The 26,597-nt window shown below is 31.9% G+C and overlaps 6 protein-coding genes across 7 annotated transcripts in view; 4 read left to right on the top strand and 2 right to left on the bottom strand.

Annotated features, from left to right (window-relative positions):
* The first annotated feature begins 1,231 nt into the window (after positions 1–1,231).
* On the top strand, positions 1,232–2,084 carry vito (nucleolar protein viriato). Its single transcript, XM_018547918.1, has 3 exons — positions 1,232–1,311; positions 1,395–1,500; positions 1,570–2,084. Exons 1-3 carry the CDS (start codon positions 1,259–1,261, stop codon positions 2,065–2,067), a joined length of 657 nt encoding a protein of 218 aa, XP_018403420.1. The 5' UTR covers positions 1,232–1,258; the 3' UTR covers positions 2,068–2,084.
* A 15-nt stretch (positions 2,085–2,099) lies between these two features.
* On the bottom strand, positions 2,100–3,489 carry Nthl1 (Nth-like DNA glycosylase 1). Its single transcript, XM_018547917.1, has 2 exons — positions 2,784–3,489; positions 2,100–2,549 (listed from the first exon to the last, which is right to left on the bottom strand). The coding sequence occupies exons 1-2, from the start codon at positions 3,402–3,404 to the stop codon at positions 2,145–2,147; spliced, it is 1,026 nt and encodes a 341-aa protein (XP_018403419.1). The 5' UTR covers positions 3,405–3,489; the 3' UTR covers positions 2,100–2,144.
* A 141-nt stretch (positions 3,490–3,630) lies between these two features.
* Positions 3,631–4,886, top strand: LOC108780291 (protein TSSC4). 2 transcript variants are annotated; one of them, XM_018547942.1, is made up of 2 exons: positions 3,631–3,966; positions 4,043–4,886. In XM_018547942.1, the coding sequence occupies exon 2, from the start codon at positions 4,067–4,069 to the stop codon at positions 4,787–4,789; it is 723 nt and encodes a 240-aa protein (XP_018403444.1). In that variant the 5' UTR covers positions 3,631–3,966; positions 4,043–4,066; the 3' UTR covers positions 4,790–4,886. The 2 variants fall into 2 exon arrangements, with proteins under 2 accessions (XP_018403444.1, XP_018403445.1); XM_018547943.1 differs by having other exon boundaries at positions 3,634–3,966; positions 4,110–4,886.
* A 12,996-nt stretch (positions 4,887–17,882) lies between these two features.
* LOC108780259 (small integral membrane protein 13) lies at positions 17,883–18,875 on the top strand. The gene is made up of 2 exons (XM_018547904.1): positions 17,883–18,214; positions 18,713–18,875. Exons 1-2 carry the CDS (start codon positions 18,121–18,123, stop codon positions 18,850–18,852), a joined length of 234 nt encoding a protein of 77 aa, XP_018403406.1. The 5' UTR covers positions 17,883–18,120; the 3' UTR covers positions 18,853–18,875.
* Positions 18,876–18,891: 16 nt separating this feature from the next.
* Positions 18,892–19,737, top strand: vnc (GNAT family N-acetyltransferase vnc). Its single transcript, XM_018547903.1, has one exon. It carries the CDS (start codon positions 18,971–18,973, stop codon positions 19,523–19,525), a length of 555 nt encoding a protein of 184 aa, XP_018403405.1. The 5' UTR covers positions 18,892–18,970; the 3' UTR covers positions 19,526–19,737.
* A 3,539-nt stretch (positions 19,738–23,276) lies between these two features.
* Positions 23,277–26,597, bottom strand: part of p130CAS (Serine_rich_CAS and FAT-like_CAS_C domain-containing protein p130CAS) — a 63,371-nt gene continuing 60,050 nt past the window's right edge. The window contains exons 6-9 of the mRNA XM_018547951.1: positions 26,008–26,354; positions 25,326–25,618; positions 24,491–24,847; positions 23,277–23,588 (exon numbers count right to left, since the gene is read on the bottom strand). Coding sequence (XP_018403453.1) covers positions 23,301–23,588; positions 24,491–24,847; positions 25,326–25,618; positions 26,008–26,354 — 1,285 coding nt within the window. The 3' untranslated portion in view covers positions 23,277–23,300. The remainder of the gene's footprint in view (positions 23,589–24,490; positions 24,848–25,325; positions 25,619–26,007; positions 26,355–26,597) is intronic.

The raw sequence follows: 26,597 nt of genomic DNA, 5'->3' as shown, positions 1-26,597 counted from the left end.
ATATATATATATATATATATAATTTCTAAACAGTATATTGTTACATTCAAAATTGTAATCTATATTTTCAATGTATGTGTGATTAATAATAAATCTAGTATTACTTATATGTTCGCAGCTAAGAAGTTTCTCCTTTTAAGCTAAATTAGAACTAGATAATTCTAATTCTAATTGTCTGTCTTAATATAAATAAGAAGACAGATCTTTAGATTGTTTACTGATTTTATGACAAAATTTAAGTTTGTGGAAAATTAAATTAAAGACAAAAATTAAATTAAATTAAAAATTAAATTATAGAAAAAATCAAATTTATTATATTGTATGTTGTAACATGATTGTAATATAATTACAAATATAAAAGTAAAATAATGTCATCTAAAATAATAATGTCTAATTTAAATAACCGCGACAACATGGCGGCTTATGGTGTCATGTTTTCATTGATTGCTAGAAATGTATGTAAGGTATAAAGAGCCGTCTACAACGGCAGTAAGTAGTAGTGGTAATAAGGCTGGAAGAGTAAAGGTTGATTTATACTGGCCGTAAACTGTTAACTTATGCCGTAATCTGTAAAAATTGACCAATCACAGTCGAATGAGAGAGGAATAATCGATTATAATTGGTCAATTTTTACAGATTACAGCATAAGTTAACAGATTACGGCCAGTATAATCCAACCCTAAGAAATTGACCAATTACAGTCTATTATTCTTCTCACATTTAACTATGATTGGTCAATTTCTTACGGTTTTAGGGCCTCTTAAAACGAGATTGTGGACCCAACCTAAGGCTACGCACAATAGAGAAAATATTAAGATTAAATATTAAGATTTTAACCTATCTCTTTCACACAAATCGTATATTCCAGTGTAATTGGTATCTAATAGGTTAAAATATTAATATCATAATATCTATTCCTCTTCCGAATATTTCCTCCATTGTGCTCAGGGCCTAATAAATTATTTATTATAGATGAATTATTAGAAACAAGTAGTAGTGATGATGAAATAGAAGATTAATTAATTATATATGATAAAAAACAAATACATATAATAACAAATTTTATAATAAAAATATTTTTATATTAGTTTCAATAACACTCGCCGTTCCCATCCCCATTAATAATGCTGCACCTACTGCACCAAGATAGGTCAAATCAATCCAATGTAGTTTTGCACTCGCACCGTGACAGGGCAGCACGAGAACCGTGTCAGTGCATATGTATCGAATCTCGAATGTGCCATGTGCCATTAGTGTTATGACCATGAGGCGAAGGAAGATCGCGCTTGTCTTCGATGAGGAGAAACGACGGTAATTATTATGCAAAATTATATGTAGTTGACATGTACTTGCATATTGTTGAAACAAATTAATTTATATTCACCCAAAAACAGAGAATTTTTAGGAGGATTTCGTAAGAGGAAGCTAGAACGAAAGAGGAAGGCACAGGAGCAGTTACAGCAACAACTCAAGGAGGAACGAAAGAAAATTAAACAAGAAGTAAGTCACATGTTATTTTTAAGATGGTATTTTTTGAAGAATTAGAGAAAGTATAATGTTTCTTTTTAGACACGAGAACGTTATAAGAAATCATTATCAAATCAAGTTGTCCCAGAGCTGCAAGAATTGTTATCTCAACAAGAATTTAATCTAGGCAGTCATACAGTTAGTATTTTAGAGTTGAACGTTGCAGACCTTGCAGAAGGAAAAAGATGGATAGGTGAAAACAAAATTGCAGAAGAAAAAGAAGAGCAAGAAAATGACGAAAGTGACAAAAGTTGTAATAACGACGATGTTGATGAGATTGTGGGAATGTCATTGCAAGAGAAATGTAAGACTGAAGTGCAGTCAAAATCTACATCCAACAGTCATGAGATAAAATCTGCGAAAAAATTAAAACAAGAAATAAAGAGAACAGCGTTGAAACACATAAAAAGAAGTAAAGTATTTCAACAAAAGCAAAGACAAGAACGATACAGAAACATAAAACAAAATAGAAAAAAATTGAAGAAACCACAGAAGTTAATGCACAAACGTGGCAAGAGTAAAAAGAAATCCAGACACTAGGAAATTTGATAAATTAATTGCACAAATGTAAAATAAATATATTTTGTAATCAGTATTGTATACATAAACTTGCATTATCACTTCTTTGTTTTTCCACCTTTTGAAGCAAACGGACAAATATCCTTGTTGAGACATTCCGAACATTTAGGAAATCGAGGTAGACAAGTTTCTTGACCAAATCCTACAAGGAGATGATTTACTTCACTCCATAAAGGCTTAGGAAGCCAATCCTCCAACTCGTTTCTCGTCTGCTCTGGTGTTTTGGTCGGCTTCCTCACCCATCCTAATCTATTGGCAATCCTGTGAACATGTGTATCCACACCAATACCGGATACTTCTCCCCAGGCAGTTCGCATGCATAGATGAGCCATTTTAGGACCTACTCCTGGTAATTCGCACAACTCTTTTACTGTTTTCGGTATGTCGCCACCATATTTATCTAGAAGGATCACTGATGTCTTTTTTATAAACTCTACTTTTTTCTAAAAAGAAAAGATTTTTGATTAAAAAAATCATTAATTATAAACTTGAAAGAAAATTTATAAAAAATATATATAATTACAAGTTACTTAACAGTTCAACATAATATAAACATAAATTAAAAATTACTAAAAAGAAATACAAGTTTTGTAAATGAATAATAAATAGATTTATAAATATGCGAAGAAGTTTAAAGGTGAAAAATATCTTGTAAATAAATAAGCATTGATCTTTACTTTCCAAAATCCAACTGGATATATAAGTTTGCCTAGAATATCGTCAGGGATAGCTGCTATAATGTCTGGTTTACATCCATAAGTATTCAAACGCTGCATAGCAGCATGGGTGACTTGGTCCTTTGTTTGACTACTCAACATCAGAGCTACTAACGATTGATATCTGGACACTATGGGACTGGCATCAGGATCTGTACACTTGTGACAACCCATTGTATCAACTGGAGCTGTCTCACTCTTTCTCATTTCTTTAATATTTTCAAGAATAATCTCCCAATTCGATGGCATCCACTGTTTCTCATTCTTAACGTACTTTGGGTCTGCTAATTGTTCCACATTCTCGTTCTTTATCTCATATTTTTCAGTTTTTATATCTTTTATATTTGTCGACACATCTTCACTTTTTCCTGGTGATTCTTTGACATTCATTTCATCGTCCTCCACCACTTCATGCTCAATTTTAATCGGTATATGTTTTTTTGTGATGGTCCTCGCCAATCTTTTCTTTTCACCGACGAAGTAGGGTGAGGTTTTCTCCGAGGAATCCGCGTTAACGAGGGTTTTACCTGAACGTAAAGTTCTCGATGCCGAAAGACCAGTCAGCTTCAAACGTTTACTCATTTTGTCGGATCAGATACGTTACAGTGTTGTCAATGTATTAAATTGATTCCTGCGAGTAATAAGCAGAACGTTTATACAAACTGCGTCATTTACCATTCGAAATTGACATAACCGTTCCCGCTCGTGCAGTTCATGCTGGACAGCTAAGGCTAAGGTTAGGTTAGAAAAAACAAAGATCTGTTCTTTGTTTCTGTATTATCTGAACTGGTGCACACGGTGCACCAGAACAGACCTATTCTGTGTAATTTTTTGCACTATTCTGCACTTGAAATGAGAAAGATCACAATAGACGTTCCAGATATTTAGGAAGACAAAGAGAGAAAATAAAAGTGCAGAGAGAACCGAGGAATAGACAGAACAAGACAGAATAGATTCAATGGACGAAGAAAGTTATTCTACGTTTTTCCAATTGCAGAATTAAAATTGATTCTGCTTATTATTTATTTGCAATCAACGAAAATCGATTCATCACAAAACATTCCTGCAATATTGCAGAAATATTATTGTTGCGAAAAACAAAACGTCAATATAACCTAACAAAGCCGAGTCAATTGACTTTGAGGTTTGTAATACGTCATAATTAATGTGCATTCATTATTTTAAAAAACATGATAAATTTGTAAAATGAATAATTGTAGCCAAGAAGCCTCACTATTTTTGAAATGCATACTTCAACTAATTTTACTCTACGCGGTGGTGATGCAGCGTTCGCCAACAGACAGCAGGCATTATTCGATCAGCTCTCGATTGCGGAAAGCAAATGCAATAAACATGACAAACCGGAGATGGACGATACGGCAATGGACGAACGAAGGAAAAGGTCAGCTTCAAGCGATGACCGAAGGCAGAAGAGAGAAACAAAGAGGTTTAGCGGCAAGGAGAGTATCTTTAAGCGTCCAGAAGGTCCAGCGCCACGCACGAATTTCAGAAATATTCCAGACTATCACAGAAATCCGCACAAATGGGTCAAATATTCTCTGGATGATGTATCCAGCGAAGACATGACTGAACGCAGTAATACACAGGCTGCTATGTCATTTTTGCGAGAGTTGAAGGCTCGCAGGAAGAAAAAGGAAATTGAGGAACATGGGGAAGAAATGGACGTTGAGACTTGTGAATCAAATTCTACAGAGACACGATTTAAGTTCAAGAATACTGCATCATCATCACAGATTACATTTAAAAAACCACGAACGAGAGAGATAATGGAAGAATCAGATGACAAACCTATATTCAAAAGTAGTAAGATTATCTTGCCAGAATATGTGATTGGACAGAAACCAAAGAGGATATGTAAACAGAATCGTCCAGTGATTAAGGTCAATCGTTCGAAAGAACTTAAACTAGATCATTTACAAGAACCAGACGAAGAAGAAGATGATTGAGATGAATGTACAGTGAATAAAATTATATTATTATATGCATACAAATGTAGAAAGATACTGTAATTGTATAGATATTCGCTTGAAAATAAATAATTAATGAGCATTTACAAAAGCTCTTGCACTAATTACATAGAAAATTGGATTCCAGTGAAATTAATTTTTATAAAATTATATATTATATAGAAAATCTACAGTATGGCTGCGTTCCACGAAACACTTGTAATGCTCACGAGCACCGTTTTTCCTTGTTTGGCATTTGACAAATAACGAGGATAAAATGATTTCGCGAGCGTTATAGGCGTTAAGTGAAACGCATCCTATGCGTAATGTAAACTATAGGTTTTCAGTACTAGCAATATATCAGAACATATCTTGAGGAGATAAGTTTAGTAATGCGTGTTTCTGCCTCTATTCAAGATGACTGCACGCAATCTGTTTCACATATCTGATTTTTAATCTTTCTCATATATACATTTCACGCACACATGCATAATGAAGCAAAGCATATCCATATATGCGAATACACGCAAATATAAAATTCATCCGTATTTATGAGGAATTTATTAATATCCGTTGCAACGGGAAAAAATGTTTTGGAAGTAGTCTTCACATATGTTCCAGTAAAATATCTATCATTAATAATATTATTTTTATTTTCATGATTACGATTAACAGATTTGTTACTATAATTTTTTATTTTAGTACTAATAGTTGCAAAAATAAAATTAATCAGATAACTATTTTTTTCTAACATTAAGAGTATTTTTTTCATATCTTTTTGAAGAAACCCTACCGTAAATTTGATATAAGAATCATGTATGAAGGGTTCAAATTCGTATATGAAAGACATACCAATTACGTCCGATCATCACAGTTATATCATAATATTTATACGAATTTTCAATTGCAACGAGTCTGATTAATATCAGTATATAGTATACAATCTTGAATTTTGAGTCTCTTATACTCGAAGAAATTATTTTTCTTTCAAGATTTAAACTCGCATGTACACGCGCAGACTTAATTCATCATTAGAAAGACTTTCACAATATGCTTCCAAAATGCCATAAACATTTGACATTTGTAACAAGAAAATGATAACTCCGAATGAAACTATTTATAAGGTAAATATATCTGCTAACGCAAATATGTATAAAATTGATGGTGTAATTTTTCTTCACGTAATTGTGTGTTATCTAATCAAACATCTACTTGCATTACAAGTGAGGAAAAATACATAATGTCAAAGTTATATTACAGTTCCGTATAATTTGCTTTCGTACAAGCAATTCTACTTAGAAAATAAAAACAGTTGAGTTACCAATAGGTTAAAAATAGAACTGAAGTTGAGAAGTGATGCGCTTGCATTTTATTGCTTATTATATAAACAAGATATTGTACATATATTTTCTTAAAAGGGGTGCATACGGATGTGCTGTATTTGCGTTTCTGATGGTTATTTTATGTTTAATTATTAAAATAAAATAAACATATAATACCAGAGTATAATAATTTATTTCATAAGATATTAATAAAATAATACAAATTAGTTGAAACCGCTTACGACTGATTTAAAAACAGAACGTTAATCACGTACTCTTTTTTTTCTTATTTTATTTCACTATCTGCTATTTTTTCTGTTTTCTTTTATATTCATTCTTTCAATGCTATATTTATTATTAATGCCGCCTCTGTTATATTAATATTTTTAGGGCTTGAAATCATACCATCTTAAAGTGCAACAAATAAAATTATTTAGATATCTATTAATGTTTACCGTGAAATTTAGTTCATGAAAATTCCCACTAAAGGAGTGTGTTACCGGGTTAGTTGTACAACTTTTTGATTAATTCAGTATAATGTCTTTTAAAAAACCGATCTCTTGTAGGAATTATCAAATAAAAACGTTTAATTCATTATCTATACTGTTAAATGTATTTCTAGTTTTCAAATTTTTAATAAAGGAAAAAGGCGTCAAGTGTTCGCCTCACAAAAAACTTTACGTAGAAAATAAAATTTTTTATTTATAATATAATTTAAACCTATAAATAGTAAATTGAGAATACTGAGAAGAATCGATTAATTCAGCCGTTTATTGAGAGATCCGATAATTTGAGGTGCTTGCAACTCATCGACTCGCGTAAAGAAACGGTGTGCGGCTTTGCGCTTCGCGTTCATTTGGCGAGAGGCACTATTATATCTTTTAGTAAATAAATTTTTTTAGGTAAGTAAATTAAAATTCCTTGTCGTCCGTATAATTGCCGATTTATAGTCAATCGTGTCATATGTATGTTAATCAAGAAAATGTATTACAACCACCAATCTACTAAATCCATCTGAAAAATATTAAAACAATTTTTATAAAACGGGTCAAAATGATCCGTGCATAATGTAAATCTCCAGATTATTAGGCTACAATAAAAACTATAAAAAATTATAAATTTAAAAAGTTGAAATTATATAAGTAAAAAAACTCATTTTCGGAAGTTAATATGTTTACAATTTTAAGTGTTAAAATGAAATTTTTCACTACAATGCTGTCGTTTCGTTTTTCATAGAATGAAATTATAAACTGTAATTTTTTTAAAGTATGGGCATAAAGGTTAACCAAAATGCATTTAATACATTTGATATTAAATGATAACCAAACATTAAATTAAATTGATATCCGCTCAAATAAATTTCAAATTAAACTTAATATACCTCCCAGGTAAAAAACTAATTGAGCTATACTAGTTGTTAGAAATATATATAAATTTATTATTAATAATTACATCGGTATATACGGAAAAGTTTCGACTTCACAGAGTTCTCAACAATCGCAACCGAATTCTTAAAAATTAATTAATTTTTTTTTTATATATATTATTTTTTATTTTTTATTTTTTTTTTGGTATATTGCGACGAAACGCCGACTTGTGATATTCTTCGCAATATACCAAAAAAAAATAAAAAATAATATAAAAAAAAAATTAATTAATTTTTAAGAATTCGGTTGCGATTGTTGAGGACTCTGTGAAGTCGAAACTTTTCCGTATATACCGATGTAATTATTAATAATAAATTTATATATATTTCTAACAACTAGTATAGCTCAATTAGTTTTTGACCTGGGAGATATATTAAGTTTAATAACCAAACATTTATTTATATGTATTAGAGACAATAGAAAATCTGAATCAAGTACCTGTATTAAAACCATCAGGAAGGCCAAAATTGCACTGTACATCTGAAAAAAGTTCTTTTTTATTATATCCGATAACAATATTTGTGTTAAATTGAAAACAATTCACGTAAAAGAATTAATTACACTAACAGCACATAATATTATACTCAGTATTTATTACTATATAGGGAGTAACTAAATAAACATATATAAAGCATACCATGAAACACAGGACAAGAATCCAAGTAGAAAAGTTCTGAGTCATTTTTGGATCTGCAGAGCTTTCAGTTCGTTGTTATGATGTCAAAATTAGTGAATTAGCGCCCTGCAGCGAAGCGGTTGTAATTATCAATTTCTCTCGCTCTTTTTCTCTCTCTGTCTCTCCTCTCCCTCTCCCTCTCTCTACACCTTGTTTAAAGAAATATTAAAGATCAGAAAATGCAAAGTTAAAATTAATGATTTGATGTTTTTATAAAAAATTATCGATTTAGGATGAACTAATTGGTTATTTACTTCATTAAAATTATAATAAGACTGTTCTCTCTCTCTCTTTCTCTCTGATCTTTAACATTTCTTTAAATAAGGTGGAAAAGAGGGTGGGAGAGGGGGAAAAGGGGGAGGGGGAGGGAGAGGGAGGGGGGAGAGAGAGACAGAGAAATTGATAATTATACAACCGCTTCACTGTGGTCACCGTCGTTCTCCCGTCGTGAATTCGTTAGCTCCACTCCGCCTTGTTATATGTTCCTGTTTTTTTTCTATACTTGTTAATTCGCTAACTTTGACATCGTATAACAACGAACTGAAAACTCAGATCAAAAAATAACTCAGGATTTTTCTACTTGAATTGCTGTCCTGTATTTCATAGTATGCTCCATATACGTTTTTTTAGTTACACCCTATATATTTATAATTATGTAATATATTTTTTTAAATTTGATATATATATATTTTTTATATAAGCTCCATTTGAAAACGTAATTAATAAAATGTAAATTAAATATTATATAATATTTATGATGAAATATATAGGTAAATATTTATAGTAAATACTTTTTACTTTCATTATAGTGTCTTATTAAGTTTTTTCACAAGATTTACTACAATTAATACGATAAATATTTCATAATTTTTAGAATAAATATCTATGACCAATGTAATTTAATGCTACAAAACATTTATAAAATATTAAAAATAAATCATACAAATATTAATTTGCAAATTCTATAAATATTGTGTACTGTCTAGGTAGACATTGAATATATGAAATATGAATAAAATAAAATATGTGTAAACAGTTAAATGAGAATTGATTTAAAAATTATAGTATTTAGGCAAGGTTGCACCAACATTAATTGATATTAAAACTCTATCTCTCTCGTATTAAAGCCGAAAGAGAGACAGAGTCAAAGACAGTTTAAGTCTCGCTTAAAATCGAAATCACGTTGGTGCAATCAATCCTTAGATATGTATGTAACTTGCGGAAGATTACGTGTTTGTTCAATTAATGTGTACTTTCTGTTACAGCTTATAAGTATATTATATAATATTTCTATTCAATGTAGAACATACCTTACGAATGGTATTATATCCAAAGTGGAAAAGTCCTATGCCAAATTTTACCTCTCTTTGTTTTATTTGCAATATAAATTGTAGAATCTAATAGAAATAAATAATTTAATAAATATTACATGAATATATACTATTATTTACGACACTTATATAAATTTTATGAAATAATTAAGTTATTATGAATATGAAGAAGATGTTTATGTGAAACAACAATCACAATCTCATTAATTAAATAACATTTTAATATTTCTAACTCAATGTGTGCAAAAATCAAGCTATTTTTTAGTTTTGGAATAAACAGAATTCATATTTTATTATATGTTCTAATTAAATTTGGGTTGAAATTAACCTTTTGCCTTGAGCTAAATTATTTAAATCTATTGTTTCAGTTAAGTTAACGGCACATTGAGTACAGTCAGTGTCCACCTACACAAATGATTCAAATAATTCAAACTGGATATAACATATCACATTATGAATTTAACTGATTCAAGGTTATGAAACTGACATGTATATTTTATATTTTAGATATTTGTACATTTATTAATATTAATTGCAAAAATTTTACAAAATATCTTTAATTTTATATAAATCATACAGTATATAATATATTTTGTAGGACATTTTGATAGTATAATCGATAATTCAAATATTCGTTATTGACGTAAAAAATAAAAAATAGTTATAACATTTTTTTCTACACTCTATATTATATTTTTATATACCTATAGTGTTCGTATGTAGTGTGCACAAGTATTCTAATATATACAAGAGTGTAATATATACAAGAGTCTAATATATACAAGAGTCTAATATATACAAGAGTGTAATTGTTGCTTTATTATAATGTTTCTGTTTCTTACATAATTATTCGACAAAATTTATGCAGGTGTCTGAACTTCATTAACGATAATAAAATGATGTTTAGAATAGTCTACATATTATAAAACGTTCCTTATAAATATTTACCTGTTCATGTAAATCTTCATCGAGATTATTATTTGATAAGAATTTGTAAAGAATTGCTAACGTTTCGTTTATCTGAAATTGTTTTTTCCCTAAATTAACTTACAAAACGAAGTAAACATATTCCAAGTGCATAAATATTGAGACCATTATATTCTTCTTAATAAAAACCGGATACGAAATAAATGCAATTAGCAAAATATTTTATAACGCAAAACGCATAAGATAGACTAAAAGTGATTAAAGTTGTCAACTGGATTGTAGTGAAGAAAAAGCTTGGCGGGTATGGGTCGCATTAAAACGCAAAATTCTAAGACTAATATATGTTTTTATAGTATAAAAATTATTTGCAAAACAAATTAATAAGAAGATTATTACGTACAATAGGATTTAAAAAATCTGAAAATTTATGATTCTTTTTCGGGACTGGATGTTCAGATTTCGGTGTCGGTTGCACCAATTTTATTTCAACTGGTCGTAATCAAAAGATACCGATGATGTCAAATGATAATCGCGTCTTTAGATTTTTGATTGCGGTTTTAATTTCTTGAATATAATTTTAATCTAAAGTTTGTCAATGTTAAAACTCGAGATACACAGCTAGTGGTATCATTTAGAATTTAACAACGGCACAAACACATATATATATATATATGCAATAACAATCATGTTGAATCGTTATTATACATTGGAAAATACTATGTCTTCTTTCTTTATGTACTTGATGCAACATAAAAGTTTGCAGTAAAATTGAAAGATCTATGTCCAATAAATAACATTGTCATTTGGAAAAATCTGTCTATGTAACTTCAATATGCAAAATTTTTGTTTTTTGTTATTCCAAATATAAATAATTAGTAAAACTTTTTAATTATACTATACCTTATCGTAAACTGTTTGACAAAAGTAATTTAATGTAAGAAATATGATGGTATGCGGAATGGATCTTAAAATATTATTTAAAAATAAGAAAATATTTTGTAATGTCCATATGCTTTCGCTATATACATGTATTTTAGTGATAGCGATAGCTGTCGATACAGAGATTATAAAGTACCAAAGCATTGCTTGTAATATTTGTATTTTGAATATTTTATTTAGTTTGCGTGATATGAAGCATAGTTGTAGGTGGACGTGCCTGTAAATAAATCACAATTGTTATAATTAACCAAACCATAAAGATGCGTACTAGAAGTACTAAATAAAATATAGATAAATACTAAACATATTTTTAGCGTAGAATTTTATTTATTCTATAGTTTTATTTATTCTATAGTTGTTACTTGAGATTAATTTAGAATGTGCGACTATTTCACATATTTAAAGTTCAATATTTTTGTAAATACAGAATGTGTGTGTGTGTGTGTGTGTGTGTGTGTGTGTGTGTGTGTGTGTGACCCACATTTAACTTGAAGAATTTAAATATTTGATTATCTTTTCATAATTCTAAAAATGTTTTACATAAAAGTGGCACGGCTTTAAGGCGTACGTATTTTGATTACATTGCTTTTTTTTTGTAGATGAAGACCTCATATACGTATGAAGGTCATCACTTTTCCAGGTGTATAATTATACTTTTTTTTATATATGATTCCTTCTATTACTCTATGTATAAAAATTAAAATAAAGATACCAAAAATCTTATGAGTTACATAAAATTTTATATCGATGAGAATAAGCCATTAACAGTCAAGCTAGATCTTGGAAGCTTCTAATATAATTTTCGTGTGAATTTATATACTACGTATGTAGATCTCTGAATGCGCGCCGACATTTTTTTTTCAGAATAATAAAAAATCTGTAAATAATGTAATTATAATAAATTATTTACAGATTTTTAATATGTCATTCATAGATTTTAATATGTCATTCAACATATTATTAAGATCCAAGATGCAATGTACATCAAAATTGTTAGATTGTTAGTCAATTTATAACTTGTGATAGTACTACGCGGTAATAGTAGTAGTTTATTAGTTTGCGTTGTAACTTTGGAAAAAAAATATATCGGCGCACATTTAGAGATCTACATACATACGTAGTATATAAATTCACACGAAAATTATATTAGAAGCTTCCAAGACCTAACTTGATTGTTAATGATTTATTCTCAACGGTATTCAGTTTGAAACTCTCACGGTCCAAATAACATACATACACCATAATTCTTTTATCAAATTTAAATTACATTAAAATCCATATATGTTGCTTGCAATCCTTAGCTCTTATTATTCGTTGACGGACTAAAATGAATCTATTTTGTCTTTTACATCCGTAATCTGCATTATTTTCGAAAAGATTCGAGTAAAGTACATGCAATCGATCATTGACTCGATGAAATCTTAAACTCGTGTATCTGCAGATTTGAATGAAAGAGATTTAATAAATTTAGCTCGATTTAGACCGTTTTAATTATTTAATTTAAAAGATATTTAGTTATGTCATTCAATAAAATTAAAATGCAAGAATATATTATATACGCATATTTTAATTTCGTTAATAAATAACCAAAATTAAACTAAATGTTGATATACTAACCCAAGTAAAGTTCCACAAACCAGCGCACTTGAGATACTTACATATTTTAAATAACTATAAAAAAGTGTAAAAATAGTAAAAGGAAATAAAATTTCGAAGCAGTACGAAACTACATTACAAAACAAATAATATGACATTGTAATTTCAAAGAAAAAGTATATAATCCACACAAATATTATTCGAATCATCCAGCTTTGTAGCGTTTCGTATTCCTTTGGCATACCGAGTGCTTCCAATGTGTCGTCTACTATGGAGAGTTCATGTAAACATATTTTTAATTCCTTTAAAAAATTATGTTTTCTGGTTATGCGACATAAAATAGAAATATTATAATTTTATACTTAAAATAATAAAAATTACTATAACAATGTGTACAAAAAGTGTTAAATACGAAAGTGTTATTACAATTTAATTAGTATTTTAAATATGAGACTTAAATGAATTATTTTAAAAACTATAATTTATGGACATGTGTGTGTTGTTGTAATATAAATACAAATCTTAATTTTACCAAACATACTTTATCTATAATAAATATTAATATAAACATGAAAATTGATTTTAAAAAAAAAGTTATAAATTCATATTTGTCCTAAATAAGTAATTTGTAATTGCCAAGACGACTTTAATACTTTTAATTAAAATTCCGTTTAAACAAAAATTAAGAAATATTCAAAGATTTAATAATATTAGGCACTCAGAAAGAATATGTTTAAAAATGTTTACCTTATATCGATAGAAGCTGATAAAAATTAATGAAAGGAAAATAAAGATTAATATAAATGAGATGATAGTTTCAGAGCTCATCCTTATATTTAGCTGGTATATATCGAGATTACAACAGTAGTATACCAAACTGCTCCATATGGATAATGCTCCAGTAGTATACAGACAAGAGAAATACAGCCTAGGTTGTCCAAGTGGGTATTCAAATAAACCCAAACAGAAAAATGAGCTTGTAATAAATAATGGTGCCAGCGCTGACTGTAACGTTATCGTCATAGTTTTTGAGTCGTGGGCTAGTAATTTGAATTAATTATTGCTGCACGAATGACAAACTTATGTGTTTTAATACTTTTTATAACAGAACTTCAGAAATAATTTGATCCTTTTATAACTGTAGAAAAATTTTACTGTGAAGTGCTTATATTGAAGGATAAAATACTTATACATTTCAACTAACATAAATACACATATGATCTAAAGTAAATTGCTTTATCTAATGGAATTTTCATTTTTATATATGTATTACTTAAGTGCATGAAAGACTATAAACTATTCTTACAATATTAAGTTTTTATGCTAGGTTCCAAAGTAATTCTAATCTATTATCTTTATTTCCGACATTTTTAATGACGTATCGACTTGAGTTGGAACTGATGACTTTGATAAAGTGTTTTATGTAGTGTAACGAAGTTAACGCGCACATTATAACGTTTTTAATAAATTAAAGGTACGCACTATAATTCTTATAATAATAATATAATTTATAATATTAAGAATTATCTATCAATTAAGAATATTTTTTTAAACTATCCACTTGTATTAAAAATTATCCATTCATCTGAATTTAATTTTGATAGCCCTTCTGCCTTTTGACTGATTGTTATTAATAAACTACTAATATAATGAAATAAGGGCAATGAGCCAATTTTTATTAAAATCTTTAAATAAATCTAATATATTGCGAAGAATATCACGTAATTATGGCGTTTCGTCCCAACTTCCACTACTGGACTCATCAGTAAGGCATTGTAGTGGAAGCCTACCTTAGACGCCTGTTTTAGTTATTAAATCGAGATTCTATATATACAGATATACGCGTATCAAAGCACTTGCGAGAATCTTAGCGAATATCTATAGACCTCTGATGGCGGGTCGACGTAGTAATATTCTTTGCAATATATTATTCAAAGTAATATATGTATATGTGTTCCCTTCCCACCCCCCCTTCACCCAACTTGCGCGCCGAACAATCGTCGGTCTTGAAACGCAACTCTATCTGAAAATACTAATGTACATCGAAAATGACCCGACCGGTGTCGAAACGTCTGGAAATTCCCGAATTCACATCGAATATCCTCAATCTTGAAACGCAAATCTAATAAACTGAAATAAATGTCCCCTTAAATTACTTGAAATTTAAACGCTTTGATTTCGCCCGCGTAAATTAAATATTTATTAAGGCTCAATAAGTATTAAACTACTAATATAATGAAATAAGTTATTAATTAAAATTTAGTTGTCAGTATATTAAATAAAGAAGAAGATTAGTACAGAGACTGACTTATATAGATTTGGATTATGGATGGAAACGTATGTATAATTTATCATTACTGTTATTGCGGGAGTTGCATTAATTGTAAATTTGGATGATTATGTATTAATCAGTATGCATGCATATTTCAAAATGGACAAATCGGAATTCTTGTAAGAATTAAAACATTCATGAAATGAGTTAAATATTTTTAATATTTCATGTAAAAATTTTTTAAGGGCAGCTAAATGAATGTCATCCTACATATCTAAAATAGAAAAATAATTGATAAGTTAACTTATTCTGAATTACCAACTCTTTTAGATATTCTAATATAATGTTTGTTTTAATTAGAAATAACGGATCCCATTAGAGTCCAAAAAACTTGTTTATGAAATTTATTATTAAAAATGAAGACAGTTGAATTTAAAACAAATTTCAAAGCTATCTTATGAGGATCGAATCACTCTCTTCTACTACATATTTAAAAAGGGCACTCAAATCAGCGATCGAGTTTTATAATTTAAATATATATTTACTACTATATGTTTACCGTATTTATTTTAATAAATAGAGAGTTTTTGCAATACCCAGATACGGTAAACGCTAAAGTCACATTATCCTTTTCTTAATTAAGTGTAAAGAAAAAGATACGTGACTTTAGCGTTCACTTTATCTGAGATAAATAGTATTGCAAAAACTCCCTAGTATGTAATTGAAAAACAAACGAAAGTGTTATTGATCATTTTGAATTGTTGTAGTATAAGCATATCTGTGGTCAATGTTTCACGTTATAAATGTTAGTATTTGATAGACCAATAAGTAGAAAAAAAATTATAAACTGGTCAATTAAAAAACGCCTTAAAGCATTATTGTATAGCAACGCATTGACCGTATTATAGTCCTAATTCGGTTAGGAGACTCAATATAAGGCTCAATAAATGGATTTTTGAGCTATGGTGGATTAAAGGTGTAAAACTTGTGCTCTCTGTGAGAACCTTTTGATATATTATAATTAAAAAATTATTTATTATATATTGCATGTAAGTAAACAATAAGAAGATTCCCACAATAATTATGAAGTACATGTGTAATTAAGCATACAACTATTTTAAATTTTATTTTTAAGATATCTAATATTTAACTTATCTACATTTTATGTAATATAATATAAAAAGAAAAGAAAATATAAATTAATAAATACGATGCATTAATATTGTTTTGAGATTTTTTTCAACCATTTCCTATCATTCTCATTGGTCGCGTTCAGCAGCTCAACTGCGGAACGGAACCGTGAGTGCTTGCTGTTATTGGACGATCGATAAAAATACGCTAATAACAGTGAGCGCTCACGGATCTGCTCTGCAACTACACTTCTCAACAAAATTAAAGGATCACTTGTTCCACCCTGCAAAAATAGGCAAACTTTGAGATAGAATAACTTCGTCAAAAATCATCGTATCGAGATGTTTAAAAAAGCATTTTAAAGCTTGAAATCTCTACTTTTTAGACCGGTATTCCAAAAAATGATTTTACTAATATTTCGTAAAATTACACAAACATAAATAAAAGTGTGTCAAACCTGAAATTTTATACGAAATTTGAGGAGTTCCACGGAGCTAAGTAAAAATTGTGCACAAATGCGGTTTACAGCTTTCAAAAGAGTGAATCTTTACCTTCAATTTGTTTTTTTGCTGAGCTCTGTACGATTTTTTTTCACCGAGTTATTTAACATTGAAATAAAAAGGCCATTTTTACTTAAACGTTAAATAACTCGGTGAAAAAAAATCGTTCAGAGCTCAGCAAAAAAACGAATTGAAGGTAAAGATTCACTCTTTCGAAAGCTGTAAACCGCATTTGTGAACAATTTTTACTTGGCTCCGTGGAACTTGGCAAATTTTGTAAAAAATTTTTAGTTTCGGCACACTTTTATTTATGATTGTGCAACTTCACGAAATATCAATAAGACCATTTTTTTTTAAATACAGGTCTGAAAAGTAGAGATTTCAAGCTTTAAAATGCTTTTTTAAACATCTCGATCCGATGATTTTTGACGAAGTTATTCTATCTCAAAGCCTATTTTTGCAGGGTGGAACAAGTGATCCTTTAATTTTGTTAAGTATAGTGTATTACAACATGAAAAGAACAAATGACTTTTACATCAAACACAAGTGAGATGCTTTCTATGTTACACACGTTCTATTTTCAGTGCAAAAGGTGTAACACCTCATGTTGCACAAGCTGCAAACAAACTACTCCAATCCGAACTGTCCCAACCCAACTTGTAACGCTTGCAACTCCGAACTTCCAAAGCTGAGTGCATCCTGTGCATGCTACGGTCGCAGTGTAGCGTTAGGTTAGGTGTATCTCTCGTCCGTGGGATTGTTCGCCGGCAGGAGGGATTTCTAGGCTCGTGGAGATGGTGTTAACCAGAGCGTCTATTTAAGCTACGTCGAGACCTCGGTAAGTGCCGTTGTGAGATCGCGTGGTGATCTTTCGGACGACGCGGTACGTTTTCGCCGGCGAGGAGGGGATGGGAGCCATAACCTGTACGCGTATCTGCGATTTCGATTTTCAAAATGGCGTGTCAAGTGTGAGTGGCAAGGCATGGACTCGCGCTCGCCGCCGTCGTCGCGCGACATCCGGTGTTTCTTTATTGTTGATCGTCAAGTCGCGAGCACTTGTACAGTGCCGCTCGCGTGAAGTTGCCCTCGTCGAAGAGTAGCTATGCCGTCGCTCGCGCGAACAGCATAGGACGTAGGGAAAAATCACTTCTTCCACGTTTTTTCTTCGTTTTTCCTTTCTTTTTTTTTTTTTTTTGGTTTTTGTTCCTTGATGGAAATCCCGATGGAAATCTCAATGGAAATCTTCCTAACGGCGTTCTCTGTGGTATTCAGTTTATTAATAGTGTTCCTCCTTGTTGTGATAGGTAAGCACTCGTATCAGAGCGCTGATAACTTGATTATGACGTCTTGACATAATTACATCGGGAGAAAAAAAACGCGCGGTTTCGGCAGCACGAGTTTCTCGTTTTTGTACTCAGTGCAAAATTGCGTACTGTAAATATGATCGTGTATAGACTTCTGTGTTCTGGTATCTTTTTTTAGTGCAACACTCATATAGAGCTCATATTTTGTACGCTATCAGTGATAAGCATTTTCTTTTTGCATTATGTCATGCTTTACACACTCCGATGTCGAGTGGACAGTAAAGAGCTTGCTGTGCTATAATATACTTAAGCAAATTGTAGAATTTTATATATGCATAACAAGACTTATAATTTGGGCTAAGAATTTGTAATACATAATTAAAATGCTTAAAGTGCTTACATTATTAAAAAATGCTACTAAAACTAAATTAAATAAGATATAAACATATAGATATATTTGCATCTTGTATAATATTTATATTATGATTTCTTTTTCAGGTTGGTACTTAGTCTGGACGTTCTTCCTATCACGGTTCCGGTTTGTGAGAGAGTTAACTGGGAATGGAATGAGTGAATCGTCGTCGGTTAACGATTTGAGGAATGGTCGTGCACGCATGAAGAAACTTCGTCGAGACTAAATATTGGACAATATATATTAAAGCTATTACTTATAATATTGATAATACCAACGCAACGGATTTGCATAAAGTAAAATTAATCTTGGATACCTCGTGACAGAATATATATCCAACTAAAATGTCTGTAAATATACGTTGTGCTACTACAGAAGATCTGCTGAATATACAGCATTGTAATTTGCAATGCTTGCCTGAAAATTATCAGATGAAATACTATCTATACCATGCTCTGTCTTGGCCGCAACTCAGTTACGTAGCAGAGGACGAAAAAGGAAGAATAGTAGGATATGTGCTTGCCAAGATGGAAGAAGATTGCGAGGACAATCCCCACGGGCATATTACCAGTCTTGCTGTAAAGCGCTCTCATAGAAGACTAGGTATCGCGCAAAAATTAATGAACCAGGCCTCTCGAGCGATGGTGGAGTGCTTCGGAGCAAAATATGTTTCATTGCATGTGCGCAGAAGTAATCGTGCAGCTCTCAATTTGTACACAAGCAGCTTACAGTTTGAGGTATCGGAAGTAGAACCAAAATATTATGCGGACGGTGAAGATGCTTATGCTATGAAACGAGATCTCACCAGCTTCCATCACGAAAAGGCTCTTAGAGATAGAGCGCACAAGGAAGGCAATGTTCATACGCATTTAGGTAGATGCTGTGGCGATCACTCTTAGTCCATTCATCACAGTTGCTGACGGAACCGGATTGATTCTACTCATCAAAGTTTGACTTGGTATAAATAAACCTAGTAAAAATATTTTATATGCGACTGGAGGATTAAGGTTGTTAAAGTTTGCACAATGGAGTAAGATTGGACTTTTGGGGCTGTTTTTCAGTTTACGCAATGTAATTAAGACTTATAAATATATAAGAAATAAAGGATTCTGGGCAATCTAATTAATCGTGATTTTTTTCATTACAACTTTATTGAAGGACTGAAACTGTAATCCACATGTAACACGCCGCTATACAAAATTAATCGTTCAGGGCGTTGTCAAGCGTGTTGTTAAAAAGTATGGTAGAAAAAAATAATATTTTACAGCACTGAAATGGGCTCAATTTATACAGTTCCTACTTACACTTTAACGTCGGATTTATATTTATTTCGATAGATATTTCCTTCTTCAAATACTTTGTCATTTTCAGTGTATTTTGGCTTAAAAATTATTTTTGACATTGCACGATATTCAAATAAGTTTACTCCACTAATGCATCTCAGATTATGCTTGTGTGTATACATACTCCATTTCTGTAATAGGAATAATTATATTATGTATATATATATATATATATAATATGTATAAATATATCTATGTACAAATAAGATGTCCTTAAAGTAACATAATTATTTAGTTCGTAACGTATCTCGAGTTTACGAACAGCATGAAGGAGTCTTGAATAATAAAACGCAGGATTCGTCCAAGCGTGATTATACCGAAAACATGATTAAAGCGTCATATTAAGAGATAAACAATTTTTGTGTAGACGTTTCTTTAAAGACATCACGCGTGTTACATCAAGAGCTTTTGTTTCGAACTTTTTCTCTGATCTTGGAATAGCTGCCCTCGGATAAGTAGCTCGTAAGTTTACAGTAATACCGTTATGTATACATTCACGAGTGACTGCGAAGATGATATACAACAACCGCGAAAAGATCATCCGAGTATAAAAGGGAAATTTAGGGAAAGACAAGTTAATGTGCGCGAGAGAGAGAGAGAGAGAGAGAGAGAGAGAGAGAGAGAGAGATAATGTCTATAACGTCGTTCGTCAGGATTTTACAATAAAAAGAAACCATTTCACTTAAATGCTATAACATGACATCTGAATACGGTGATTCAACGCGAATAAGCACCTATCGATTCGACTATCATATAAACTTCTCTAAATATACAAGTTATTTCTATCTATCTATATATATATGTATATATATAAAACTGCCTTACATATGTATATTATAATATAATATATTACAAAAACACTCCCTCAATAAATTATAATACAAGTCTCATAAACGAGGTTCATGTACATATAAACGTTTCTCCATGCGCGATATGCTTGAATATTTAATCTCTAAAAAAATACAATATAAGATAAATGTTATAAATCGTCCTGAAAGGATCGGTTCATCTCTGTTATACGTAACAGTAAATCACATTAATCAATCAAAATAAGATAAAAAAAAAAGAATTCGAAGAAGAGATAAAATCTCTCTCCAGATAAATGGTAATTCTTATAAATGCTTGTTATCATTAAAGCTGCAACGAAACAGCCGGTCACATTTTAATACACGGCTAATAACATGCGTAATCGCATTCACAATCACAATTATATCTCCGTTATTTAATCGAGGTGCGGTAAAATTCTAATAAATACAAAGTTGGATGGTTTCGCATACGTTGAGCGAATGCTATAATCAGTGAGCTATTTTTAAGTACACTTTCGCACGTGGAGAATGCTATTAGAACAAATGCGTTGCAAATTAGCAGTTGGATCGTATACATATTTTTGGCTTTAACAGACATGAGCTTGAAGATAATCTAACTTATCTTTTCAGATCTTCACATGGTATTATTCAGTTTAGCTTTCGGTTTAAGCCTTAATCTTTAAGATCCGTTTTAATATAAAAAACAGAGAGTTTCAATTATTAGATATTAAAATTTCATGATTGATTCACTTGAAAGGTATAGAAATGCAAAAAATGATCTAGGAGATAAAACGAAAATTCTGAATGCGATATTCTTTAAACATTTGCATTGTTAATCTGTCACAGGACCTGCTATAGATCTAATAAAAACATCCGTTCGTTTGTTTTATCAAAAAGGCGTTATTGGTCTCGTTGTGCAAAAAGATTCGCGAGTATGCGTAGTTGCCGTGGAAATTTTTGCGCGTTAACAAATTCGATCCGGCGCTGATTGCGGTTGACAATGTGCGCACGTGACTAATTCATTGTTATGGAAGAGCCTGGTAAAAAGGCCTGGGCACCCGAAAAAGTCGTAACCCGGCGGTAAAAGCTTTGTATAAAATTCGTCAAAAATTGTCTTCCAAAAAAACTGTCCGCAATAAGTAATAATTCACCTTCACGGGATATCTCAAAAAGATACCGCAGAGGAATTTGCGTTAAATTTTCTTGGTGTCAATTTTTTGATATAATTACAAAAACAGAAACACGATTGTTTCTCAAGTCGACACATTGGTATTCATATCGGTCTTTTACCCTTAAGTAAAAGCTGCGGCGATTCTTTACTAACACTTGAAATAGCTAATCATCGGTTTCAATAATATCAGTCAACTGTAAATGCAATTTAAGTTATTCCTTTTTATTTTAATTCTTTGAAAAGAATAAGGAGTTCGCGAAAATAAAATTATAGTTAACTGACATCGGTGAAACCGGTTTTCTGAAAGAGAGATATGAATACAACTTGTCTAGTCGCGTGTGTATATATATATATAATGTTCTATTGTATACCATACACCTATAAAACTACTAACACGTTTAGCTGCATACGTCGTGGGGCGTATATCCGAAATGGACTTTACGACATGGCAAGACAAACGGTGCTTACCAGGTCACAAATTCGTAAAAGCCATTTCGGAATTGCTTTGCTAGGTTCAGAAAGCCTATTGGCCTTGTTACACTCCATTTCACATCACACGTCTACCTGAACGTCTAATTGAATGGCTACATATATTTTCTATGAAAGATTACAATGCTTATATTATTCTCGAGTACATTACAAAGACACTCGTTCCAGGGTTGTGGTTTTCTTCGTTTCTTACGATCTATATACCGGAGCTTTGGCAGTAGCAGGTTCCTATTTTAGGCCACGGATTTTTTTTATAATGAAATAGGATAATAGCTGCATGAAATGCACTAAAGTGCAGATATCCGGACATGTTTTCACTTTCGTGAAACGTATATGAATCAGTTTGATTATTTCGCCATTTAATATCGAAAGTACTATTAGGATTCGAAGTGAAATTCTTTTGCACTAGTGCTCGTTAAAAAAAAAATAACAGGCTTATTCAGTACGATATTTCTATTTGTAAGTGGCTGAATCTCAAAAGTCAGCCACCAATAATTTTTCTCCTAGATAACGCTTGAAAGACCATGAGAAATTCCTGAGATACTTTTGATCCACTTTCGTATAAGAAAAAATGTTCTATTTTATCAACGTGCTGAAGATTTTTAGCAACGTTTAAAATCGTTTAAAATCTCGACGAAGAAAGAAAAAATACAGAGAATAGACTCGACATGATCCCTCAAGCGTTGTCCTCAAATTATCAACGCGATCGGTATCAATTCTAATCGCGAGATAAATTAAAAAATGCGTTACGCGTTTGAATCTTCTGCAGTCTCAAAATTTCTCCGTTAATGAGGAAGAATCTATCGTGGACCGCGTCTCAATTGAAGGAACTTGTGGTTTCACGACCGCATCGTGACAATTCTTCTCAAGGCTGTTGAGCGGCGTGTATCATAGCAACTTTGAGATCCTTGGCTAGGTGCGAGACATCGACGACGCTGTCGACCATCTCCTGAACCGCGGTAACACTTGGGAAGAATTGAGCGGCTTGCTTCGTCTTCTGTACTGTCTGCCCGAGCGCTTCGTTCAAAGCGTTCGCACATTGTAGTACGCGCGTTCGTACATCGTTGCGTGTCACATTTCGATGCACCGTGTCGCCGATGTGCACTAGTCGATGCGCACTCAGCACGACAAACTTGCCATGGGCTAGGAAAACCTATAAATTTCATATCATGGTTCAAACAAATCCTTATAATTTATCTTAACAATAAACAAAAAACAGAAACTATTTGAAAATGAATAATTTGAATAAATAATTATTTGAATACACTTATATGATGTTTGTTAAATTTGTGCAAATGGAATATTGATAGAAAATTTATAAAAATCACAAAATTTGAATAAAAGGGATAACAATTAATAATGTCGTCTCCATTTTACACATTTGTATATTTGAGACAGGTATATTTTATTATTTGTTTATAATATTTTTAATGTAATCTAAGGTTTCAAACATTATTTCTTAATTTTATCGTTTTGTTCCTGATTTTACAATGTATACTTTACTAACTACTTATCTTTAACCGCTATACCAGTTGCGTGCAATGCACTTGTGAATGAAAAGAGGTCATCGTGAAAAAGTAATGGAAACATGCAGTTGACGTGAGCTAACTTAAGGCACCCTGTCACACAATAGTAGTGCCGATATCTACGAGTCTATCATTCTTATCGAGACTGTTGACCCATATGCACATATATTTTAGTTTCGTAATAAAAAAGCACAATGCTCCAACCAAATGAAAAAGTGAAAGAAAATATTTACTGAAATTCTAGAACGATTGCATTAGATCTTAATTTCAACTTTTCTTATTGAGTAATGACAATAGTGATATTAAGCGTTGTTTCATCGATCAACAAATGTTTCAATGTATGAAATAATTTATGAAGAAAGTATTCTTCAAAGAAAAGGACAATCATAAAAAATTCAAATCTCAATTTTTATTGCGACGAAAATGACACCGTTCGTTATTTCAGTCAACGGTCGAGGTCTACGTGTCTCGCGTGAAGAAGCGCGACGGGTGGTACCAGTATTACAAGAACTGTTACAATTCTACTCGCCTTGGGTGGTTGATTATGCTCCACCGTTTGCAGAAAGGCGTCGATGGCATGAGTCAGGTGCGCGCCATGCGTGATGACCTGGGCGACGTAGAAGGCCAACAATTGCTTGTCGTTGGGATCCATGGGCGTCGGGGTCGTGGGTGGCATCTGAATCGCGGCATTGTCCGCCTCGGACACCAGCAGATCGTAGTTACTGCGAAGCTCCTGCGGCAGCGAGGCTCGCAATTCTTCTCGCTGCTTTGCTACAACCTCTCGCGAGTCGAGATTTACGTAGTCATAATCCTCTCCGGCGCCGCTATTGTTGCTGCTGCCCGTGGAGATGATCGACGCCCGCTTGAAGAGCAACGTGGAATTTCCCTGCACAGACAGAGCCTCTTTATCAGCAACAAAGGCTGATTGCTCAAATGTCATCAGCTTCATTCACGTAACTAATATTTTAAAAACCCAAAATAGAAAAAAGTTTAAAATTAATCTTCTTATTAAATTGAAATAAAAAATTATAAGCATTAAATATTCTTTTACTCTTCCATTTTCTCCATTTTAATTCTTACAATAGAAATCGGAAATTAAAAAATGGATTCTTTATTTAAATTTCCTTTTTTATTTTCGAAATTATATATAATTACACAAAAAATATGTCAATAAAACATGTAAATGGATAGTAGAAAATAAATTTAAGACCAATTCTCCTATTATTAATTCATCAGTTTGATTTAAATTAATGTACCCTTTTTTTCTTCAGAAATATTATGATGATTACTCATGTTCCGTGAAATCGGAAATTGTTATTTTGTAATAAATATATTAAATCTAAACGGCTATGAAAGATACTTACTTGAATGAAACTAGCAACCTGACGAACGTCTTCCGTGAGTGCTCGAGCGCACGCGATCAGCTGATCAAGGGGATCTGATTGTACAGGTAGAAGTAGTGAAGACGGAGGTCCGTTAGTAGGTGTCGGTGTATCACCACCGCCACGACAGAGTTTACTCGCGTCCCATTCCATCGTGTCCAATTCAGTAGCGGCTTCCTGTACGAGCTTGTCAGAATCACGAAGTGCCTTCACTAGCGGCCGTAATTTCGTGGCCAGGCCCTTATCTGGTGCTTTACCTGCATTACCCAGCGTACCTACGCGCAGGACACAATGTCTTTCAAATTTCAACAAAGCTATTCTGTGTTTCAGTATTTATCAAAAGATAGAATGGATTATTGTACGATAAATTTAAAGAGTTGCACATCTAAATATATAAAAATATATTAAGCTCACTTTGAATAATCTATTATATATAATTAGTGTCAAAATCAAAACAGAATTTTATTTATAATTTTATGTTGAGTAACGCGAAAAACACAAAAAAATTAACTTTTAAAGACACTATAGTATAAAGAAGCTTAAAGAATGATAAGAAAATGATTATATTTGTTTCATTATTAAAATAACGAAAGTAATTTTTACGATAGCTTCAATTGCATTTAAGGCTCAAGATGTTAAATCGAATTCTTTACATTCTACTTACCTTCCGCGAATTCAGCGAGATCGTGAAGAGACGTTCTGAGCCTGAGAGCAGCTAGCCTTAGGTCCATAAGGGTGGCATCTAATCGCTGTGGTGTTCTCCAACCGGGGCTCACGAAGCCCAGTAGCCTCGCTATCGCAGCGGATGCCTCGCTCTGCAACCTTTGCAAACCTTCCAGAGCGGAGTCCAACTCCAATGGAAGCTCCTTGCTAACTGGTACATCATAAATCTGTTGCGATGGTGGCGGTGGTGTCGGGGTCTTCGGTATGGGGGTATTGTGTCGGGACGGCAACGAGGACGCTGGAAGACGCGGTCGGGGTACATCGTAATCTGGAGCGGCCAAACTCGATCTGGAATCCAGGAATCGTTAAGCATGCGGGAAAACGAGACGCAAAATTTTAGATTGGAAACTTTTCAAATTTATAGCTGACGACATTGCCAAAATTTCCTAGTGGTGGAAGGAGAGACGCAATCTTGGATTTCTGAGGCATTTTAGACGCATCTAGCGATACTCTTTAAATCATCCTTTGCAGGATTCTTGGAACTCAGTTCCTGATTTATTTCACGTGAGGAACTTCTCGGACGCGTAAAGT

This window comes from Cyphomyrmex costatus, unplaced genomic scaffold (genome assembly GCF_001594065.2).
Source record: "Cyphomyrmex costatus isolate MS0001 unplaced genomic scaffold, Ccosl1.0 scaffold69, whole genome shotgun sequence".
Taxonomy (NCBI): domain Eukaryota; kingdom Metazoa; phylum Arthropoda; class Insecta; order Hymenoptera; family Formicidae; genus Cyphomyrmex; species Cyphomyrmex costatus.
Note: the sequence above shows the minus strand (reverse complement) of the source record. Positions and strands in the feature narration are given on the sequence as shown.